This window comes from Rutilus rutilus (genome assembly GCF_951802725.1).
Source record: "Rutilus rutilus genome assembly, chromosome: 16".
Lineage (NCBI taxonomy): Eukaryota > Metazoa > Chordata > Actinopteri > Cypriniformes > Leuciscidae > Rutilus > Rutilus rutilus.
In genome coordinates this window covers 13,341,387-13,365,474 of record NC_140224.1, presented here as the reverse complement: position 1 = coordinate 13,365,474, position 24,088 = coordinate 13,341,387, and the positions used below count along the sequence as shown (strand labels likewise).

Sequence of the window (24,088 nt, the reverse complement as noted above, 5' to 3'; positions counted from 1 at the left end):
TTCCGCCATTTTGAATTTTGTCAAAAACCTACTTTTGCGAACTAGTCCCTGGTTTTTTGCCCGATTGGAACCAAACTAGTGCAGAAATGTTCTCTGGAGACTGAATATCAATAATTATCGAAAAAAAGTGGAAATTTCGATTGACGGTCGCTAAGGGGCGCCAAAACGTACGTTGTGGGAGGGGCCTATTTTACTAAAATGGCTATAACTCCCGATGTAAATGAGGTATCTTCACCAAGCTTGGTACACATGTGTATGAGTTTAATCTGGGGTCACAGTAAAAAAATCGCGACGATTGGCCTCATGGTGGCGCTATAAATTGAAAAAAACATAAAACAGGCTATAACCACCTGACCGTTAGTCCGATTGACTTGAAAATTGGTATGCAGTGTCTTGGTCCAAGGTGCCATGTATGTGTATGAGGACATTGGCGTATCTCAAAAAACATGGCCGCCATCGGCCAATGAAGTTTGAGCACCTATTAGACAAGGTTAACGGAGGCCGATCGGAACGAAACTCGATGAGCATGTTCGACTCATGGCCCTAAAGGTCTGTAAGAATTTTGAAAGAAATCGGCCACTAGTTGGCGCTAACGAGTTTTATGGCTCTGTAATCACGTGGTGTTACACTTATCGTCACAAAATGCATATCATTTGATAGATCTGCTCATCCTGAACAACTTTGCCTCTAGAACCATTGCTGTCAATCAAACCGTTCATTAAATATTCATGAATATGTTAAAAACCTACTTTTGCGAACTAGTCCCTGGTTTTTCGCCCGATCGGAACCACACCAGTCTAGGACAATTCTCTGGACTCTCTAGATCAATAATTATCAAAAAAAAGTTTAACTTTTGCATGAGTATGGCTGTAATAGGGTCATTTAGAAAAGGGGCGTGGTAAAATGCACTCAAAAGCCTATAAATCCTAAACGAAAACTCAGAACTTCACAAAAATTGATGAGCATATGTGTCATAACCTGCTAAAGAAGCATGGGAAATTTTATGGAGATCGGACCATAGTTGGCGCTATAACTGTTAAAACGCTTTAAAACCATATATTTCCTATGGTAAATTGCCTGTATTTGCTATAAATGGTGTCTTCTATCATCATATAATGTTCATATCATAATGTTCAAAACCAGTGCAGCACAATTCTCTGAACTCTCTAGATCAATAATTATCAGAAAAAAAGTTTAACTTCTTCAAAAGGTGATTTTATATGAATATAATGACATATTAAGCCAATAAGTGGTATTTTACTGCCCCCTGCTGTCATTTCATCATACTACTCCCTAATATTGTTATAAAATTCATATTTAGACTTTATAAAATCATTATTTTAACATTTACAATCACATTTTGTCAAAACTCATCTATTGAGTATTACTATTGACAATTGTGTTACACTGAGATATGGAAATGGACGAAAGTAAATGAATGAAATGAAACGAAAGTATAACGGCATTTAAGCCACGCCCCCGAATACAAATTCATTCATAACTCGAAAACGAAAAGTCGTTGCGCGCTCAAATTTTGATGGTGAGGACATCTCCGGGCTCTTGATCGAAACGTGTCGTCGCGGGCCTCGGGAGCGCGCCCCCCGCGCATCGCCAGTCCGCGGGACCCCCGATTTTGAACGACCATTACTCCCGACCCAGACCACCCCGAACATTGTGTGAGAGCTCGTTGGAAAGGTCCCGTCTTTGGCTAGCTTCGATTCAAATGTGGTGTTATTTGCCCTGGGCATTCCAGAGATAATAGCCCGAACAGATATGCCTTATAACAGCCATAACTCCCAGCCCCAATCGCCCAAAAACACATTGATGGTCTCATTCAACAGGGCTCCTCAAGCACTATCTATGCTCTGAGTTTCAGAATTTTTCGCCTTTTGGTTCCTGAGATATAAGTAAAAAAAACAAATTCCCATTCATTCATTCAAACACTTCAACTGTAAAATGTAAGCTATGATACCACTGTTGTCCACTAGAGGGAGCAGCAGGATTACGCATGATCTTTTAATTCGCTTTCAGTATTGGGAAATAAACAAATGCTTTAAGAAGCAATCTTTTTTATTATGATTTTTTTTTTTTTATGATATTTGTATATATTTTATTTTTTTATTATGATTATGAACGGTTTGATTGACATTAGTGATTCTTGAGGCAAAGTTGTTCAAGATGAGGAGATGAAGATATTTTCACAATATCACATCCTAAAAACATTGAAAACATATTTGTCTTTGTGTGTGTGTGTGTGTGTGTGTGTGTGTGTGTGTGTGTGTGTGTGTGTGTGTGTGTGTGTGTGTGTGTGTGTGTGTGTGTGTGTGTGGATGTGTTTGTGTGTGTGTCTGTGTGTGTAAGCATGCTTAATGGAAAGAACATGGAGAAACTGCTTTGTTTTACTGGTGGATAAAAAAAGTCTTTCAAATGAAAGTGAGTCAATTAGTGGTCTTCTACTATGGAAGCAGGACATTCTACTTAATAAAATATTTTCATCTGTGCTTTTGCATAAGTTTTTGGACTATATAAAATTATTGCATGAAAATCACCTATTATAACACAGTCATGTTTTGTCAAAGTTTATCACTTCATTTTTACTGAGCTCTCAGTTTGAACAATTCTGCCTCTCAGTGATTAATTTGAAATCTGAAAATGGTGTTATACAGAGGAGATTTGCAATTATCATTTTGTTACCTATCTTTTATTTTAAATATCTACATCTACAACAAAATGTGTGTGCATGTGTGTGTTCAAGCATGGTTAGTGTATTAAGTATTATTGTTTAAGTATTATTGTTTTCATTTACATTTTAACCACCAGAAGAAGAACACTCATTGGTTCATTCTGCTCACTAAAATATTATTTTTCATTTTTTTTTCCATTTGAAATATTGTTTAAACTTAATAAAATCATTAAAATAACATTTCAAATCATATTTTGTCTGTTTATAAATCCCACAGACTCACATTGGCTGCAATACTAATGTTTTTGTAAAACACAGACCTGATAGTCTAATCTGTGTGTATTGTGCATATATTATTGATATTATTACTATTGCAAATCATGTTATTATAACTCATATCTTAATAGAATATTATTTGTAATTTTAATTCTTTATTTCTTAATTGTTTTTTTATGATTACTACAGATATTATCACCAAAGATATCAACTACACCTTCACTTTTAGTATTGACACGCTGCACACACAGCACAATCACACACTCACTAATGCATTCAAATAAATGTAATCTTACTGTGCTACTTTATTTGTACATGATTAGAATGAACAGAAATCTAAGACTATTTTTCTTCTTTTGTTAAAGCCATTTCAGACTCCAAGTAAGCATTATATTACTAATCATCTATTTTAAAGGTGCCATACAATTGAAAACTGTATTTATCTTGGCATAGTTGAATGATAAGAGTTCTGGACATGGAACTGACATACCGTGAGCCTCAAACACCATTGTTTCCTCCTTCATGTGTAAATCTCCTGTTTGCAAAAGACCGCTGAAAAATGAGTGAATCCCACCATAACACCGACTGTGACGTTGGAGTCAGGATCATTAATATTTATACCCCCCAAATTTGCATTTCCCAGTCCATTTTCTAGGCCAGGCAGTGTTAATGTGGACCTGCACAGCCAAATCATCAGAAGATCTGCAGGTATTGTGAAGAAGCAAGCAAGGACAATAGTGAAAATGGCAGATCATGGATATAAATGTTATGTCTGAGGCTGTGCTGCGGATTTGAGAACTTTTCATTCCCTTCCCACAAAAGAGAACTGTCAACAGGCATGGTTGATGTTTACAACAGGATACCTCACCATTTTAATTCAAAGCTGTTAGTTTACTCTTAACGGAGGCCGATCAGAACGAAACTCGGTGGGCATGTTCGACTCGTGGCCCTAGAGGTCTGTAAGAATTTTGAAAAATCAGCCACTAGTTGATGCTAACAGGTTTTACGGCTATGTAATCACGTGATGCATATCATTTGATAGATCTCCTCATACTGAACAACTTTGCCTCAAGAACTACTGCTGTCAATCAATTTGTTCATTAAATACTTGCGATTATGTTAAAAACCTACTTTTGCGAACTAGTCCTAGGTTTTTCGCCCGATCAGAAATATACCAGTGCAGTACAATTCTCTGGAAGCTCTAGATTATTAATTATATAAAAAACTTTAACTTTACCCATTGGGTAGCCATAACAGGATCATTTAGAAAATGGGTATGGCAAAAAACACTCAAAAGCCTGTAAATCCTAAACAAAAACTCACTAAACTGCCTTATGTGCTTAAAGACCCTAAATGCTTGAACCCCGCTAAATGCTGCTTGCAGCTTTAATTCTAATTATAATTGTTCTAAAAAATCAGAAAAGGGTACTTAACACAGGGGTGCAATCTTAAGTGCATTGTTAACACTGCAAAATATGACACATCAAGACATGCAAAATATACTTAATATTTCTGTATACTCAAATTTGGTTAAAAACACATAGCTTGCATGACAGCACTACAAAAACACATAAAAGTGAAACCCCATTGCATTATCTACTGCTTTTCTTGTTGTTTCCTGGTGAATGATATTTCTTATAATACACAAGTGAGATAGACTAGTGCAAATATTACAAATAGGTCGTTAAACTAATAACGTTATTACCACAAGTTTTGCCTAAAACTGCCTGACAAATGAAGCCATGCAATGGTGACGAAGGAGTTAAGATGAAGTTTATAATAAACTTTAACTCTGGTTTCGCTAGCTATTTGAGTAAATGAAAAACATAATACTTACATTTAAATGTGAATTTGCTGTCCACCACCGATCTCTAGTCTCGGTCGCCTTTAAAAATAAATAAATAAATGCTGTCGTCAACGGCGCGCAATGACTTATGGGGTAGAATAGGATAGGATAGGCCGCTAAAGTGTCCATTTATGTATCCTTTCTTTCACAGGGAAACAAAGGCCGCATTTGGCGTCACTTTTGAATCAGGGTAGCCTTCGTCGCGGCGCGATGACGCAACCGTCCTTCGAATACGGCCTTCGGAGGATGCAGAACTGAATAGGGACAGCCTTCATCGAGCCGCATGACGCAATCGGCCTTCAAATGCGACCTTCCAAGGATGCAGCCTTTGAATTGGGACGTCCTTCGTCGCGCCGCTGTGACGCAATCGGCCTTCAAATACGGCCAATCGGCCATCAAATACGGCCTTCGGAGGATGCAGCCTTCACATTGGGACACAGCTAGTAACTTGCAGTTGACTTCTTTTCTCCTGCTCCAGAGAACTTTGTGTTATGTTGCTGACAAGTGCTAATGATTGGTTCAATTGTGAATTTAGTTGAAGATTTATGTAACAAGTTGGGGTTCTTTGTACCTTTTTTCTTTTTACCTTGGTGTAATTGTAAGTATCTGCTCATTTCTCTTTTGTTCTGTTTGGCTGTTTTCTTTTTGGTGAGGGAGAAAGCTCCTGTGGTAGTGAGAATTATGGAATTTGATTTGATCTCATTTTCTCTTTCGCCTACCATAGAAGTTATAATCTGTAAAAAAAAAAATGTAATCACAGACTTCTTTAATGTTTGGTAATGTAACCGTCACCAGCTGGAGTGCCCTTGAGAGCCACCAGAGGGCACTCCACACCAGACTATCATATTTCACTCACAAACTACATTTCCCAGAACTCACTGCCCGGACTCATCAACACTCATTATCACATTCACCTGTGTCTTATTATCTTGTTTAGTTCACCCCATATAAGCCTGGTTCACCCCATCACTCATTGCGAAGTTTTGTTTAGTGTCACACTGCATCTCTGAGCATTTTCCCTGGTTTCCCTGTTTCTTGTTTTTTGGATTTCTTGCCTGTTCCGTGGACTATTCTCTTGCCTCTGACCCCTGCTAGTGATGGCCAAATGAAGCGTTTCGAAGCATTATTGCTTTCTGATACATTTGTGTCGAAAATGGTTCATTACTCGAAGCTTCATTCAGATAGAAATTACAGCACCATCTCCTGGTGAAGTAAATGTAATGCAACAAAGCTGACAACCATAAAATGCAAGTAGGCTTATATGTTAACGCCCCGTTTATGACGTGTTTACCGAGGCGATCAAAGCTGAAACAGTGTTAGTGCTGTGAAACTCATTTATGTAGGTGAATTTTACAGATACTGATGAATTTCATGTGTTCACCTTGATAATAAAACATTAAGCATGATGTGTATGTGTAATTATTTCTTTAGACAAGGACAGAAGATCAGACCAGCTTAAAAAAAGTTGGAAACCATCACAGAAATTCTAATGGTTTCTATTAAAATACCAGTAGGAACCATTGGCTTTTACCATTTAAACCACTAAAGAATTATTTTTTGTAGTGTATTTGGGATATATTCCATTAGGATTTAATGCCCCCACCAATACAACCCAAATCAGTAGAGACCCACAGAGACCACTATAAATCCCATTACAACCAATAAAATTCCCATGAAAACCATTAAATCCATTAGAATTTCTGTAATGGTTTCTATAGTTTTTTTTTTTTTTTTTTTTTTTTTTTTAGCAGGGCAGTATCATGTGTGAAAGCTTTATCTTGTTTAGCTGTGGGAAGCAGTACTCTATAACTTGTTAACTGGTGGGACTGATATTTTTATATGTTGAAAAGGATGTGCTTGTGTTGTACTTGTATAATGTAGCAGAGGGTTTTTGAAGTTTCTGTCTTTGATGCATGTTTTTATGTAACAATGTTCATATGTTCTCTAATTAATAATAATAAAAAAATGTGTCAGAGGCTGTGCTTTGGGTACATGCAGAAGGCTTAGACAAAGTGTTCATTAAATGGTATGGTTTTTATTCAGAAATATTATTTATTTTTATTTTCTTTCTCGCTGGCACAACACTGAAATAAACTCAATCCACTCTCCTCAACAATAACGCCAATCCAAACACCGACTACAACCCACGGTGTTGCCATGGTTTGGCTTCACTTTTATAAGAAATACATCCGCCAGGTTTCAAACCTGTCAACACTGGATTGGGCTGTCAAAGCAGTCAGGTGGTTCACTACAAGAATGAAGCAGTGTGTTTGCTTCAGAAGTCATTTTCACGTGACTAGTGACGTAATGATACAAGCTCCGAAGCAGTGGTTCATTGCAAGGACCGTTCGAGTTTGAAGCAAGCTTCGGAGCGTCGGTGTCAGGCGTAACATCACTAACCCCTGCCTGTCTTGTTTTGTTTTTGTTTTTGTTTGTTTGTTTGGACTGCCTACCTGTGTTTTGACCCATTGCCTGTTTATTGGATTACGTGTCTGGATTGCCTCTTATTAAAAGCTGCATTTGGATCCTCTACCCTCATGTCTCAGAGTGGTTCGTGACAGGTAGCCTGCCTAGGAACCTCTACAAGTTATTAAAGATCACTTGAGGGAAAAGTTGGTAGATGGAATATTACCAGATTACGCTGCCGTCAGTGCTGAGGAACAACCTGGGCTCACAGCAGAAGCTGTGGCAAGTGGGGTTCTTCCTGGGCTGGCAACTGAGTCTCTGGGTGAGTCTATGTTAGCTGTTAAGTTGAAGGAGTTAGACCTCCTTATAAAAAACAGAATGTGAAGGGCAGAAGATCAGGCTTCGTGCTATAGAGGCACAAACAGATAGGGACATTAAAATGCATCAGTTAGACTTGCATGCTCTGGAATTAGATAACAAATCAGTTCCTATGCCTCGCTCTAGACTCCCCTCTGCTTTATCTCCTGTCACTTCACCTGCTGCTGTTGCACCTCAGAGTAATGATAATGTGATTCCTGAGTCAGATTTTGATGTTGGCAAGTATCTTAAACTCATGCCCCCGTTTAGAGAAGCGGAAGTGGATTCGTATTTTGTTGCCTTTGAACGGGTCGCTAAAATTTTTATCAAACATTGCTGATCCTGCTGAGGTGTCGACATAACTTAAAACTTGTGTATTTTAAGCCCCCACAATCAAAGGAAACATGTTCACAGGCATAACACCATTTTGCCCCACCAGACAAACCATTAAAAACATCATGGCAGGCTAAGAGGTGTGAGATCATTAATCATTAATCCAGTCATTTGATCTTTTGATTTACAACCACTGTTATGTCAGTCAGGGGTCACACAACCCTGGAGACCCACCAGTCAGGGATGACAGACTCCCAAATTAGTCCATAAAACATATTTGTCATATGACATCCTGTCAATCATGAGTGACAGGGGACCATCAATCTATCAAAAAGGGTAATAAATCAATCAAAAGTGACATAATGTTTATGTTAAGACTAGTAATACTATTAAAGTGTGAGAATTAAACTGTGGAGGTCAATGAAAGTGCACAGCTCTGACAAACCATTAGCTCAACCACTGCGCATACAAGTTACTCACTGACATCTTATAGCTTGTTACGCTGTACATATCAATGCTATAAATTTCGGAGATATTGAACCAAGTATATTGAGTCATATTAAACATTCCACACACATCCAAATGACTTTGATGCATGTGTAAACTCTGTTCATGGACAACCAGATGCATGTTGTCCAGTTTCATCTGGAATGCATTCCAGATGAAACTGCACAACATGCATCTGGTTGCTGAAGCCACATATTTAAATTTTACTCCTCCTAAAATGGTAAAAACTAAACATGTAAGAGACTAAATCATCTTATCAGTGCTTATGTCACTCTCTCTACCATTGCGATCTTTGATTTTAAAATTTGCTGATGTGAGGTTATTAGTCACTCCTATATCACAACAGTTAACACTGGTCTACATCCCAAATGTTTTTAAATAAATGTAGGCAAATTTCACTAATTCTGGGCCACTGAGAATGAAAATGATGCTTACATTTTTTTTATTGGCTCTAGATTTCAAGATATGCTATTTAGTCAGTATATACGACAGTATAAACACAGTCTTAAAGCTGTTCCCTTTCGAAGGGAACTCAACAATACGTCATAACGACGCTATGGGGAACGCCTCAGGCGTGACAGGTGTCTGAAATCAAATATCAACTCACAGCAATCATGTTGACCGGCGACAGCCCGTGCATCATCAGCTTGAATGATGAGCGCGCAACCTGGATGTATAAAAAGGGCGCCTTGAAACCATGACAACATCTTTTCGTCTTCAGGGACTGTTTGTCTGTTTGGAGAATATCGCTGAAACGCGCAGAGAAGAAGGAGAATTTTCGCAAGTGTGCAGACCCATGGCCAAGATATTTGACATCGGGTGAAACACACACGATTTGTGCGTTTTTTGCTTGGGAGAAGAGCACGCACGAGAGGCTCTGTGAGCGTTTTTCATTTGAAGAAAAACATATGTGGTGAATATGAGCTCCCACATACTGTAGTTATCAGGTCAGAGGCCTCACTAGGCCTTCCTGAGTATGAGCTCCCACATACTGTGGTCGAGTATGAGCTCCCACTTACTGTGGTTATCAGGTTATAGGCCTCACCAGGCCTTCCTGAATATGAGCTCCCACATACTGTGGTTATCAGGTCAGAGGCCTCAGGCCTTCCTGAAGGTAAGCTCCCACATATTGTGGCTTATTACCAGGTGATAGGCCTTACCAGGCCTTCCTGAATATGAGCTCCCACATACTGTGGTTATCAGGTCATAGGCCTCACTAGGCCTTCCTGAATATGAGCTCCCACATACAGTGGTGGATTATGAGCTCCCACATACTGTGGTTATCAGGTCATAGGCCTCACTAGGCCTTCCTGAGTATGAGCTCCCACATACTGTGGTTGAATATGAGCTCCCACATACTGTGGTCGCCAGGTTATAGGCCTCACCAGGCCTTCCTGGTTATGAGCCTCCACATGTCAGATTACAGGCCTCACCGGCCTTCCTGAGTATGAGCTCCCACACACCGTGGTCGCAGGTCTTCCTAGTTATGAGCTTCCTCATGTCAGGTTACAGGCCTCATAGGCCTTCCTGATATGAGCCCCCCACCTACTGTGGTAGCCAGGTAAAGGCCTCACCAGGCCTTCCTGGATTCGGAATGGCTAAGCACACGCACTTTCATGTCGTGTACTTTCTTAAATTCATATTTATGGTAAGGGTTATGCGCTGTCCGCTTCATTCCCTTTTTTACGTGGCTCAGACTCCGGTTCTTCACCTTGGGTCCCACTCTAGATGCGTCTTCTGGTGCTTCCCTTCCAAGCTATCTCCCACATTCTGTGGTTACAGGCCTCATTAGGCCTTTCTGAAGGTAGCCCCACATTGTGTGGCTGTCAGGTTACAGGCCTCACAGGCCTTCCTGAATGTGAGCTCCCACATACAGATGGTGGACAACCAAAATCACCGCGGCGAAAATAAACCAGCCGCATTTCAAAGTCGTTCCCGAAATGACCGCCAGGTGGCGCAAAGGGACATTGTGCAAAACAGCAGCAATTGCCGTATTTTAAAATGTAAGTGGGTTAAATATAAAACCCTAAGCCTAATAGGCATATTTTTCATATATAAATAGGCCTTTTAGGCTACAACAGAATAGAACCAAAGATAGAATCAATTTTAGAACTGAAAAAATAGAATCAAAAGTTAAAAATAGAGACGATATTAGGAGCAATGACGCTGAATATTTTTACTATTCTATTGAGGAATTAGATAAATGAAGAGCTCTCGTGAGCAATACAATTACATAGTAATTTATAGTGATTTCAAAAGCAGTCCTTAAAAAAAAAAAAAAAAAATACATGGAGTAGTGTGGCATAATTTTTGAGAGATTACGCGGAACGCGTTTTAGTTAAGATCCTGGTTTCAATGCCCTTAATGTATATAGGCTAGGCTACTGCTTTAAAAAAAATGTCACAACGCGTTTTGAGATTGTTTTGGATTAAACATTGAAGTTTAAAATGTAGTGTTTTGGCACACCAGGCCGAGTGGCGTTACGCATTGTTCAAAAATCTGGTTTTATTCTGGCATGTTGAATTGGCGTTAGATTATTATTATTTTTTTTATTTTTTTTTATTTATTAGATTTAGATTTTAGATTTCGTTAGATTTATTTTTCTCATAACTAAAATAGCTAAAATAACAAATATATGCCTTGTCTTAATATGACCTACTTAATATAGGCAATAGGCATATAATAGCCTATATAATAAATTAGCAAAACTTGGCCACTAAATATTTAATTTTCAATTATTTTAATTATCACAATTAAGTTTTAATTTTATTAAATTGAACAAGCGCAACAATCAGCATTTAATCAAATATTCTAAAAGATGTATTAATAATAATTCGTTTTTTCGACATAATGTGTGCCTGCAACAAGCAAGATGTGTAATTGTAAATCCGGTGATGCGTGCATTGATTTTTATCAATAAACTAGTGTTTTCTGACAGTGTCGACTGCAAAGATGAAGTTGACGATCGCCATATTTGTAGTGAACGCACCTAGAGAGAAATGCACATAAAGACATTATCAGAGAGTAGCCTTTTTCTTTTCGTTTTGAATTATTTCGTTTGAAGACATTTCAAGCTTTGTGTATTTGATGTATTTATCATGTCTGTGTGAGGCATACGCTGAGTTTCGTTAAGTTAGGAGGATGAGATGCGCTCCAGCTGACGTGCAATGCAAGTGACCGCGCGGGCGCCTCCATGATTAGTGTCTGTTATATTTGCTTCTCTTACTTATTAAATCCAGGCAATTTTGATGAATTTTTTTTTTTAAATTAAGATACAATTTATAGAAAACGAAATTCACTTTAAAGAAAGGTTTTCTACTAAACAAAACTTAATGAAGTGGTCAAAATCATGTCTGTCTGACCCACTCCATATCCATCTCTCGATATAATGCATCCTATCTTACTCGTGCTGTTCACTTTTCATATTCAACATAGATGGAAAAAAATAACATTATAATATTTTAACAAATATGATACTAAATGAGATTATTTAATGGCTACAACAGTATAGTAGGCCTATAGACTCTATTTGTACAAATTGCTGCACATTAATTTAATTAAATGAAACCTTGTAACGAATTCACATTGTAGGGTAGACTGTGTAAAGTTGAGACACCTTAAATAACTTGCGTTCGCAGCAAGCACAAGTTGTGATTTTTGCTGTGCACTTGCATATTAGTGTCAGCTGGGAAGGAAATATAGAGACTAGACCTCTTGGAACTTTAATTGAATACATAGCGTTGGTAAAGCATACTGAAATTACATCCCTACAAATTTATTAGGCCCTACTGAAAATAAATGTATCGAATTTAAGCAAAGTAGCCTAAATGTTAAGACTGTAAGCCCTTTGCTTTTTTACGTATAGCCTATAAAGGACTCTTATAGCCGACTTTGTGTTAATTTAATTTGAAAAGGATTTTTTTAACTCAAACATTAACACTGAAATAAATGAAACTAAATTATTGTAAAAAAATTTGGCACACCACGACGAGTGGCGCTATGCATTGTTCTAAAGCCAGGTTTTATTCTGGCATGTTGAATTAGTGTTGGACAAACGCGGCGGCGCGTTCATTTGAATGAAGAGCGCTTCTCTCTCGTGTGAGCGAACACACACTGGAACGTTAGGCCAGGTCGCAACGAGTGAATCGCGGTTGAACTTACGTTACGATCATTTAGATGACACGGGTTCGAATCCCGAACTAACTTGGACTACTGATATTTTTATATTAGCCTATTAATGCATTTTATAGTCTATTGTTGATGCAGAGAGATTTGTCTAGTTCTAAAACATAGTTTTTTTGCTTATAGCCTATTTACAAAATAAAATCACCATGCATTTCCATTTTACACTAAGGAACAAATATTATACAATGACTTTACTTCTGTAGCCTATAATAATTCCAATCGTAATTTCAAAAGCAGTTCCGTAAAAAAAAAATATATATATATATATATAGCCTATATATACATATATATGACGTTTAAACGACAAACAATAAAATCAGAACCAGTATTCTGTTGCGTTCATGGTTCCAGTGGCAGTAATGCATCCACGGCTTTTCAAAATGTCACAAAGCGTTTTGAGATTGTTTTGTATGAAATATTGAAGTTTATAATTAAGTGTTTTGGCACACCACGACGAGTGGCAAACTCTTTGTTTTGTTTTGCAAACTCAGCTAGCCTGTGGGGGGTTTGGAGAAGGCAATAGTTGCTTTATCGTGGGGGTGCAGGACAGAGGTGTTAATGTTCCGTCTTTCATATGGAGAGTGTCGGAGCCAGCCTGATGAGCAGGCAAAGGCAACATTCTTTTAAGGATTAATTAATCTCAAAATCTCCAAAAGTCCATAGCCTATGTACAGTAGGCCCTATATCTTATTAAATTATATATTGTAGTTTTATTGATTGTATTTAAAGGTTTCCCACACACAATTTCAATTTAGCAGATACAGAGCTCTTTAATTCGCGACCCACCTCGTTTTATTGTAAGGTGAATTCAGCAAGGCATGTTGTATCTTTGAAGGAACAAAAGCTATTTGTTACAGTTTTTTCTTTCGTGATTTGTGTGGATGACACACAGCGACATATACAGTATTATCAGCTGTATGGTGTTTTTTACGCTGAAATGCTTAATTTCGAGAAAGACCCGCCGCGCGCAGTGAGGGAGACCAAACTTAGGGTAGAGTGGGGGAAAACGCCCCCCTGGGGTAAAACGCCCCCCACCTGTTTTTCCCAAAATAACCACTAAAAGTAGTCAAGATACATTTTTACTGTTGCTATGCACTACGTTGATAACGGGGATATACAAATCTCTTTGGAGAAGCTGACACCAGCGACATATTTGAAGAGAAGAGGATTACAGGGTAAATGCTATAATTTTCAGATATTAGTAAATAAGTGTTTAAGAGAATATTGTTCTGCAGGATATCGCAGTGATGTATGATAGATGAATAGTGAAGTCTGTAGTTTGAGATCATATATTATTTATAAGGAATATAATTATATTTTAAAAATTAAAAAAAAAATTTTAAACTCATAGCTTGTGGGGTAAAACGCCCCCTACGCTGAGGGGTAAAACGCCCCCCCCCTGGGGGCATAGTTTCTCTATCATAATTACTATAATAAAATATTTCTGTCTATCAAATCCTTTGTTTTACACTTAATGCAGTATAACTAGGTGGTAAAATCTAAATATTTGAACAAAACATGAAAAAATTACCTCAAGTGAGCATTAACTAGCTAGCTTGCTAGCAAAGTTAGCTCACTGATGGAAGGTAGTTAAATTTGGCTATTTTGGACATTGCTGAAATAAATATTAATATATATACATGTTGATACATTACTTGCCTTTTACCTTTAGAGATTAAAAACTATTGTCTGTTAATTTTGCTGATGATCTATGAAGCAAACTGGTTGGTAAGAAAGGGGGCATTTTACCCCACCTTGGGGGGCGTTTTACCCCACTGCTGGGGTAAAACGCCCCCTTTGTACAAAAATATTTTCAGTGAAAATACTAATTAATTATGAAGGCTGAGCAATTTTAATATTTGGTGAATAACTCCTGCCATAGTCACTCAAAACCAGGATGGCAATTCTAGTCACATTTATGTTTTGTTTCACTGTAATGTCACATTTTCCTTAAGGGGGGCGTTTTCCCCCACTCTACCCTACTAAAAAAATATCCAGCGCGAGAGAGGCAAAGAAAAACGCCTGTTCTTAATTTGTTGCTTTGAACTTTTTTCGTTTTGTACCGTTTTAATTTTATAATTTAGCTGCAATTTCTTTGACAATAGAAATTTAAAATGTTGCAAGAATAAGATTCTGTGTTTCTTATTTTGCATCACAAAGGGAATAAACTCTATCGATGCAACCCTGTTTAAATAAATAAACTGTCCCGACACTTTATTCATACCTTGAAATGTGCGATGGGTTTTCAAACTTAATTAATTTTCTTTTTCTTTTACATTTTCATTGTTTATTTTTTAATTGAAAGCAATACTGTATTGAAAGTATTTTTCTGATTTGTTCGATCTGTTTTGAAAAATGTCTTCCGTTGCTATGGCCGGGTATCACTGTCAGTCATCTCAATCTCGTGAATGATTCACACACACAAAAAATAATTTAGCAGATTAAAGACGAGCTTCATCATCTTCATTTTCTGGTGCAATCGGCTGACAGTCTTCCTTCATCAGATTCATCAGTGTCGTCTTTGCAGCGGCTCTGGAATGTACCAAATTTATGTTGTAATGTACAATTGATAATTAAACAAGACGATTGACTTTAATAAACAGATGCATATTTAAGCATCAAGAACGGAAAAACATAAACACTGTTGGCTACACTGAGATTCGATCTCAGATCGTTAAAAGCTCCGAGAGGCTATTGTTAATGCATTGACCACAGAGCTATCCTCTGAATAGCCTAGATCAACTACTGTTTGTTCGGGATTTGAACCGATTTGAATTCGGCCACGAAACACTAATGTATTTTTACATATTTTGCTTTCGTTAATGTTAACCAATTCTGTTGTAGCATAATAGGCCTATATTTTTTCCCTAAAAGTTTGTTTTATTCTCTGCTTTGTTTGTTTATATTTTTACATATTCAATCAGTCTCATTTTTGTTCAAATAATGAAAGTTTTTTTTATTTATTTTTTTAAATAAACAGATAGGTAACTTACCTTTTAAAATGCCGCAGTTGCTGCTGTTTTGCCCTGTCACTTGCGCCACCCGGTATAGCCTAGTCATTTCGCGAACGACTTTGAAATTCGACTGGTTTATTTTTGCCGCGGCAGTAATAGGCATTGTGGTTGATTATTTATTAATTAATTCAATTGATAATCATAACAACATGTAAGCCTATTTAATTCTGAATATAACAAAGAATGCTTAAACCGACTAACATCGGTTAGTAGCCTACTGCAAGTCCTGAAAATGTTTTAATTTTACAGTAAATTATTTTAATTTATTTCACTGTTATGTTTCAGTTAATAAATCTACAAACACATTAAAATAACACGAAGTAAATGACAAGTAACCTATTGACATAGCCTTTCTAAATTATAGAAAAACTGGGCACACAATGTTAACGTGTGTCTACTTTGTTTAAATTTAATGAATTTGAATTCGTTTAACCACAATATTTATCTTCAATTTATCTGTGGCCTCAGCTCAGATTACTGCCGCGGCAGATTACGTCATAAAGAGAATAAACTGACACTTTTCAAAGTCTGTGATTACAGCGCCACTCAGCGGTAAAAGGCAGCAAATACACATCCCAATTTTGCCGCCGCGGGAACAGCGGCGGTAAAAGTCTCATTCTGGTTGTCCACCATCTGTACTGTGGCCGCCAGGTTACAGGCCTCACCGGCCTTCCTGATATGAGCCCTCATGTACTGGAGCTCCCCACATGAGGAGGTCATCAGGTCTTAGGTCTCAGTAGACCTTCCTGGTTTTGAACCCTCTCTTACTTCCCCAGTGTTCGGAGCGAGCACTGGGTAGACCCGTGGATTGAGTGGACGACTTCCGTCGTTTCTTGAGGTTGAGTCACACTCTCCGGGAGATCTCGTCTCTGTGATCCGGAACTGAATGATTTCTGTCATCTTCGCAGGCCTTCGGTTTCTGGATGCCTTATCCAAGGCAACTTCCAGAGGCTCTGTCTCGGACAGACAGGCAATGGCCAGACTGTGTGTCTTAGTTTAGATCACCAGGCCAGCCTGGTGGTATTTCAGGAGGCATGCTCCCCTGAATAGTGACTGGCTGGGAGTCCCTTGGGTCCCCTAGCCACACTTCCTAGAAGGGGCCCCTTCTTTTGGAAGTTGTGGTCCTAAGCCTTTGAGCTGGCCCAGATATACCCTCCATTAACTATGTTCTGGCGGTTTTCTTGGTTCATTAGCTTGGGCTATGACCGGTAGGGAGTGCTGTCACTGACAGCCCGGTGTGACCTAAGAGTGAGTGGTTCCAGTGTTTTCTGAATTCTGGTTCTGACAGTTGTCACTGCCTTCTGGCATGCACTCCCCTCAGCATGGCGGAGTGGGTATTTCGTTCCCCATAGCGTCGTTATGACGTATTGTTGAGTTCCCTTCGAAAGGGAACGTCTCAGGTTACGAATGTAACCTATGTTCCCTGAGAACAGGGAACGAGACAATACGTCTCCCTGCCATGCCTCGGGGCCTGCCTGCAACAGTCCCTTCAGACGATAGGATGTTGTCATGGTTTCAAGGCGCCCTTTTTATACATCCAGGTCGCGCGCTCATCATTCAAGCTGATGATGCACGGGTTGTCGCCGGTCAACATGATTGCTGTGAGTTGATATTTGATTTCAGACACCTGTCACGCCTGAGGCGTTCCCCATAGCGTCGTTATGACGTATTGTCTCGTTCCCTGTTCTCAGGGAACATAGGTTACATTCGTAATTTGAGACGTTTTCTCTGCGGATGGGATAGCCATGCAAAAGATTCACACTACATCAAGAAAGACTAGCAACTCCAACAGTCATTGGAGCCAGGAAAAGTGTTCAGCATCCACCACTTGTTGAATCAAGGAAGATTACCACCCTTACACATCAAGCTGGGTCTGATGCAGAACTTTGTAAAGGCAGCGGACAAGTCGAAAGCTTTCAAGTACCTCTGTGGAAAATTACCAAAGTTAAATGAAGCTAAGATAAAGGAAGGTGTCTTTTTTGGTCCTCAGATTCATGATCTTCTTCATGATGATGCATTTGACCATGCCCTGTGTGGCAAGGAAAAGTCTGCATGGAAAGCCTTCAGTGTACAAAATACATTTTCTCGTAAACAACAAGGTAGACATTTACACTTTTTTGATGGAAAACTATAGCCTGGCAAGCCAGACCTACATCAAGATGTTAGGTCTGGCAACTCACCATAGACACGGCTCAATCCGAGGGGCGGGATAAACGGCTGTCTTTCAAATTCCCTCTGCACGCAATAGGACAGCGCTTCAACCAACCAGAGCGTTTTCTCAACAGCGGAGCTAACGTTAGTTGATAGATTCAACTTTTGCCATATCTGGCCGGCAAAACTACGAACACATCTTCCTTTTTTAAGAATGACTTAAGTGCCGTTCTTTGCTCTTTTCTCAAAGAAAAACTTAACTCCAAGTCCTCCAGAGTCGCGGCCAAAGCCGATTCGAAAGACTGTTCTCCAGCAGCAGCCGCCATTCTTTGTTTTCAAGTAGCAGGGAACCGTCGCAACTCTGTCGCCATTATGTTAAGCCCGCCCCGCCTACTCTATACATGATGTGATTGGCCTGACCTAATTTTGTTTTTTCCAGCTTGAAAGTCAACGGAGAGTTGCTAGACTACCCTGGCTGCAAAATCAATTTTGCTGCCGCTAGGGTGCGTCTAGATTTCTAGGCTAGGAAAACTACCTTAAGGCATACAAAAGACTTGGGGCCTCATTTATAAAACGTGGATACACACAGATTTGATCTTTGAGTATGTGTACGCTAAAATCCACGGCAACTTTCATATTTATTAAAACGACCTTTGATGTAGAAAAGTGCTTAGCGTAACGTAAGGACTGCAGGTATTTGAAGATCTAAGCAATTCTTGCCACTCGTCATTCTCAAGATAAGGAATTTGATGTTGACTGGTGCTCTGTTATATGTTAATGACATTAATTAGGCAACGTTTACAAAGCGCAGATTGGAAACCATTCAGCTGTGCACAATTTCAAAATTGTTTGCGATTTTGTTACTTTCACTTCTGTAAGAGAGGCGTATGTTCGTTCTCTAAATCACACGTACACACATTCAAAAAGTGATCGTAAGATCAAATGTAGGACGGTTTCTATGCAACATTTTATAAATGAGGCCCTTGGCAGCAACGTGTTACTAATGATACATTTTTTTGCACTCTCATCTAGATTTTTTTTTTCACCGAATTGGGGAGCAGTGAGTGACGAGCATGGCAAGCGATTTCTCCAGGACAATGGAGAAACGCTATCAGTACAAATGGAGCCCATCAATGCTTGCAGACGATTGCTGGACAGTGACCGGAGATACTCCAATTAATGAATAGATAATGAGGTGAGCCAGGAAGTGCAGAGTAGACACTGAATAGGACTAAACTATGTACATAATAGTTTTTTTGCCTTTGTTTCATAATGAATTTAATTTAGCTGATTTTTAAAGTGTTACATAAACAGGACAGGTGACAGGTACTATATACATAATACGCATAGATGTAAAATGTAAAAACTTAAATATCTTGGAAACAGTAGCCAATCAGTTGTTTTAATATTTATATTTGAATTTAGCACATTTAGCTAACATTTAAATTTTTAGCACAAAAATTGTAGACCAGTGTTATTAAATTGTATGTATAGATGTATGCGGGTATTAATAAAAGCAAGGGTGTAGAAACAGAGGAAGAAAGAAGAAATGTAATACTCATACTTACCAACTGTAGCACATCCTCATCTTTAGGCATGATGGACAACTCCAGCACATTCTCACTAAATACAAATGAATGCAATTACAAATACACTGTAGATATGAATCCACTTGTAAATATAAGTATGGCTCATTAATTAATATCTTTTTAAAGTAGCCTTACCTGTTTTGAATCAGCGCTATGACCTGAGAATAAGTTTTCCCCAGCACACTTTCTCCGTTTACCTTCACCAGCCTGTCTCCTAAACAGAAACACACACACTTATCAGATTGGTTGCTGTTAAAGTGAACAGTCAAAGGGCATTACAGCATAAAATGTTCCCCTACCTGTGCACAGGCCTGCCTGATGGGCTGGGCCTTTCTCTTTCACATTCTTCACAAAAATGGTGTCCATTGGCTCTAGAAGAGACCTTTGACCTCCTGAGGAAGATCATATAACAACTATAAATGCATTCACAACTGAAATATGACAAAATGTGATGTCCCTGTTGGCCGTCATTTGTGTGTGTGGGTTTTTTTTTTGTTTTTTTTTTTTTGTGAGTGTGTCTATCATAGATGACTGGGTGACTAATGGGTGATTAGGAACACAGGCGCGCAGGTTCCACTCACTATTTAAGTGGCATCTTTCCCTCAGAGTGCATGTTCCATCATAGTTTGGGATTCCATGTCGATACTTTGGGATCACAACAAATGGTGGCTCATCCTAAATTTTCGCAGCTTTTGTTTTGACTTTTTTTTCTGAAGATGTGTTATCTGTGTGTTGTTGTTGTTTGTTATTTTTTTTTATTTTTTTATTTTTTTGGTGCCAATTAGTGTTAACTTTCTATGTTTATTTGCGATTACATTTGAATTTGTTTGAACTGCTGTAAGACACACCTGGCAACAGGTTTGCTCTTTATTGGCATGTTGAAAATTCTTTTGTTTTAGTTTGTTATTTTCAAGCAGATCAGTGGTTAGAGCTGGAAATCGATTTAATTAAATTTAATCTTTTGGGATCACAAACCTATATATATATAAAATCTCTCTCTCTCTCTCTCTCTCTCTCTCTCTCTCTATATATATATATATATATATATATAATTTCTTTTTTTTCTTTTTTTTTAAGAGCAAAGCAATATTTAATGGTTTAGAGCCACTTACCTTTGCCATTGCCATTTTCCTGGTTCTGGAGGGGAAAAAAAGAAATAAGATCAGTTGAACTGCTGAAGCTTGTATTTGTAACATGTCCTTCACAGTCCCCAGAAGTTCAATGCAGCTGGTTGGTAGGAGTTTAGCAGAGGCTTTCTTATTGAATGAGGCATTTATATAGCACTTTCATATGTACTACTGTACACCCAAAGCACTTTACAATCATATCAGGGAATCTCTCCTCAACCACCACCAGTGTGCAGCATCTACTTGGATGACGCGATGGCAGCCACAGTACAACGGCGCCAGTGTGCTCACCACAGAGGAGAGAGAGGGATCGAGCCAATTCAGTGGATGAGGATTAATAGGAGGCCATGATTGGCAAGGGCCAGTGGATGGAATTTGGCCAGGACACCGGGTTACACCCATATTCTTTATGAGAAGTGCCATGGGATTTTTAATGACCACAGAGAGTCAGGATCTCAGTTTAACAGCTCATTTATTCAAAGTAACTTACGGAGCACATAGTATGGTACATTTCAAATGGGCTTTCTGAGTGGTTGCTGAGGTTTTGCTTACTGGCCCAAATCAAAAAAGAAGAAAAAAGAGCATCTATATGAAATTCTGGATCCTAGCTTTGGGACGGGTCACTCCTTTAAATGTAAATCAATGGGATTTTTGCCAGTTTTATAATAAAACCATAAGTATGATGGATCAAAAATGTAACAATACACTTCACCTAAAAAAGTTACATTTATACTACAAGTATAAATGTAACTTTTTTAGGTGAAGTGTATTGTTACATTTTTGATCCATCATACTTACAAATGGTGCGGGAGTTACTTGCTGAAATAAACACTTACGGTTAGTTATCTGAACAAACACTATAGCAATAGATAAGTATTAGCAAGCACCATTACCCTTGTGAAAAAAAAAATAGTATACTTAAAGGAACACTCCACCGTTTTTTGAAATAGGGCTTATTCACCTTTTTTCCCACATTTAGATAGGTGGGCAAATGCATTTTTGTCTCAGTGCATGCGTTGTTTTAGTTTGACAGGGTCGGCGCTAGCTTAGCTTAGTACAATGAATGGAATCCTTTGTTGCCAGCTAGCATGGGCTGAGTAAAAGTGATAAAAAAAAAAAAAAAACCCACCTAATTACTTCTTGTGGCCTGCGTATTCACAACAAGTACAAAATAGCGATGCAGATTAACACTAGGTGATTTCCTAGGCAGATATTGACTTGGGACTATATTAGGGGGAAGCATAGGCGAAGCACTGCTACTTAGGCGAAGCACTGCTACTTGGGCGCAGAGATATCACGCAACACATGAAATGTGAATATGTGGTATAATATGTGAATGTGAATAAAGGTATAATATGGGTCGATATATACATGCGTCATGTTTAAAACAATCACTTACTCTGTGGACAGTTGTCCATTTGGTCTATTCGGCGTGGGGCGTTTTTTCCAGTTCACTTTATCACACCAGGAAAAAATCGCCTGTGCTTCCCCCTAATATCAATATCCCCCCCAAGTCAATATCTGCCTAGGAAATTGCCTAGTGTTAATCTGCATCGCTATTTGTACTCGTTGTGAATACGCAGGCCACAAGAAGTAATTAGGTGTTTTTTTTTTTTTTGATCACTTTTACTCAGGACATGCTAGCTGGCAACAAAGGATTCCATTCATTAAGCACTAAGCTTAATGAATGGAATCTAAGCTAGCGCCGACCCTGTCAAACTAAAACAACGCATGCACTGAGACAAAAATGCATTTCCCCACCTATCTAAATGTGGGAAAGAAGGTGAATAAGCCCTATTTCAAAACACGGTGGAGTGTACCTTTAAGCACAATTTATTCGTATGTACTTTAGTATAACTAAATGTATTTGTGGCTCACTATATATTGGCACAGCTTAAAAATTTGTCACGGGAAATAATGCAGAGGATTCAATTGCAAGTGAAACAATGATGAATTTATTGAGAGTCACAGATGAGAGTAATGGAACAGGGTCAGATGCAGAGATGTTGCCTGGGACAGTCGATGCTTGGCAGCGCAGGGACACAATGGACAACCCAGATCCTCTGTGGAGAAGTGAGAAGCGAATCAGGAGTCCAGTTCTCTGATGAACCGAAGCAAGGTAATCCACGCCAGATGATCCTCCGTGAAAACAGGCAGAGCGATCCACAATTAGGCAGGTAATCCACAAAGACACAGGAAACAGCCAGGAGACAGACATGCATACAGTATAAATAGTCACAGACAATGAGTGGCAGCTGGCGCTGATAATCAGCTGAGTGGTAATCAGCGGCAACACCCACAACACACACACACAGAGAGAGTGAGAACGAGTCAGTGAATTCATGAACCGTGACAGTACCCCCTCCCCTAGGAGCGCCTCCTGGCGTCCCCAGAAGAACTTACCCGTTGATTATAATCATCAATAAGGGAGTGATCCAAAATGTCCCTAGCAGGAACCCGACTTCTCTCCTCCGGACCATAACCTTCCCAGTCCACCAAGTACTGAAATCCGCGTCCCCTCCGTCTCGAATCCAGAATCCAACTGACCGAATAAGTAGGTTCCCCATCTACGAGTCGCAGGGGGGCGGGGGAACCGGGGCTAGCGGATTAATGTGTGAATGAAACACGGGTTTTAATTTGGAAACATGAAAGACGGGATGAATTCTCCTGTATGCCGGAGGAAGTTTGAGGCGGACTGCCACTGGACTAAGGATCTTGGTGACAGTGAACGGGCCAATGAATTTGGGAGCTAACTTATTCAAAACGGAGCGGAGAGGAATGTTCTTCGTTGAAAGCCACACTTTTAGGCCAACGACGTAAACGGGTGGCTTCGACCGGTGGCGATCGGCCTTAGCCTTGGTGCGCGCCCCCACCTGGAGAAGAGTCTCACGGGCTCTGCTCCATGTGTGGCGGCACCTCTGGACGAAAGCGTGAGCAGAGGGGACCGTGACTTCGGATTCCAGACTAGGAAAAATAGGTGGCTGGTACCCTAAACTGCATTCAAACGGTGTGAGGCCCGTGGATGACACTGGTAACGAATTATGTGCGTACTCAACCATTGAGAGTTGTTGACTCCAGAAGGAAGGATTCTTGGATACCAAACATCGCAACACTCTAAGTCTTGGTTGGCTCGTTCCGTTTGGCCATTGCTCTGGGGATGGAACCCCGAAGACAGACTGACCAGTAATTTACAAAACTCTCGCAAGAATTTGGACACAAATTGGGGCCCCCTGTCGGAAACCACGTCCATCGGGAGGCCATGTAAACGAAAGACGTGGTCTACGACAGCCACCGCTGTCTCCTTAGCAGAAGGTAATTTGGGTAAGGGAATGAAATGAGCCGCCTTCGAGAACCGGTCCATGACGGTCAAAACGACAGTCTTTTCTCTGTTACCAATGTCATAGTTACGTTCCGCTGGCGATAAACAATGTGAAAAAAACGTGCATGGATGCATCTTGTCATCCGAGGAAGAGCGCTGGGACAGAACCGCACCTACCCCCACCTCTGACGCATCGACCTCCACCACGAACTGACGTGAAGGATCAGGGGCTATCAGAATGGGAGCCGAAACAAAGTGGCTTTTGAGTTTGGAGAATGTAGCTTCGGCTACACCA

At 39.4% G+C, this 24,088-nt stretch overlaps 1 protein-coding gene across 3 annotated transcripts in view; it reads right to left on the bottom strand.

Annotated features, from left to right (window-relative positions):
* Positions 1-24,088, bottom strand: part of arhgap23b (Rho GTPase activating protein 23b) — a 573,311-nt gene that overhangs the window by 222,446 nt on the left and 326,777 nt on the right. For all 3 annotated transcript variants that reach the window (XM_084435165.1, XM_084435167.1, XM_084435166.1), the window contains exons 3-6: positions 20,460-20,484; positions 19,647-19,739; positions 19,483-19,561; positions 19,327-19,381 (exon numbers count right to left, since the gene is read on the bottom strand). In XM_084435165.1, the coding sequence (XP_084291291.1) occupies positions 19,327-19,381; positions 19,483-19,561; positions 19,647-19,739; positions 20,460-20,484 (252 nt within the window). The remainder of the gene's footprint in view (positions 1-19,326; positions 19,382-19,482; positions 19,562-19,646; positions 19,740-20,459; positions 20,485-24,088) is intronic.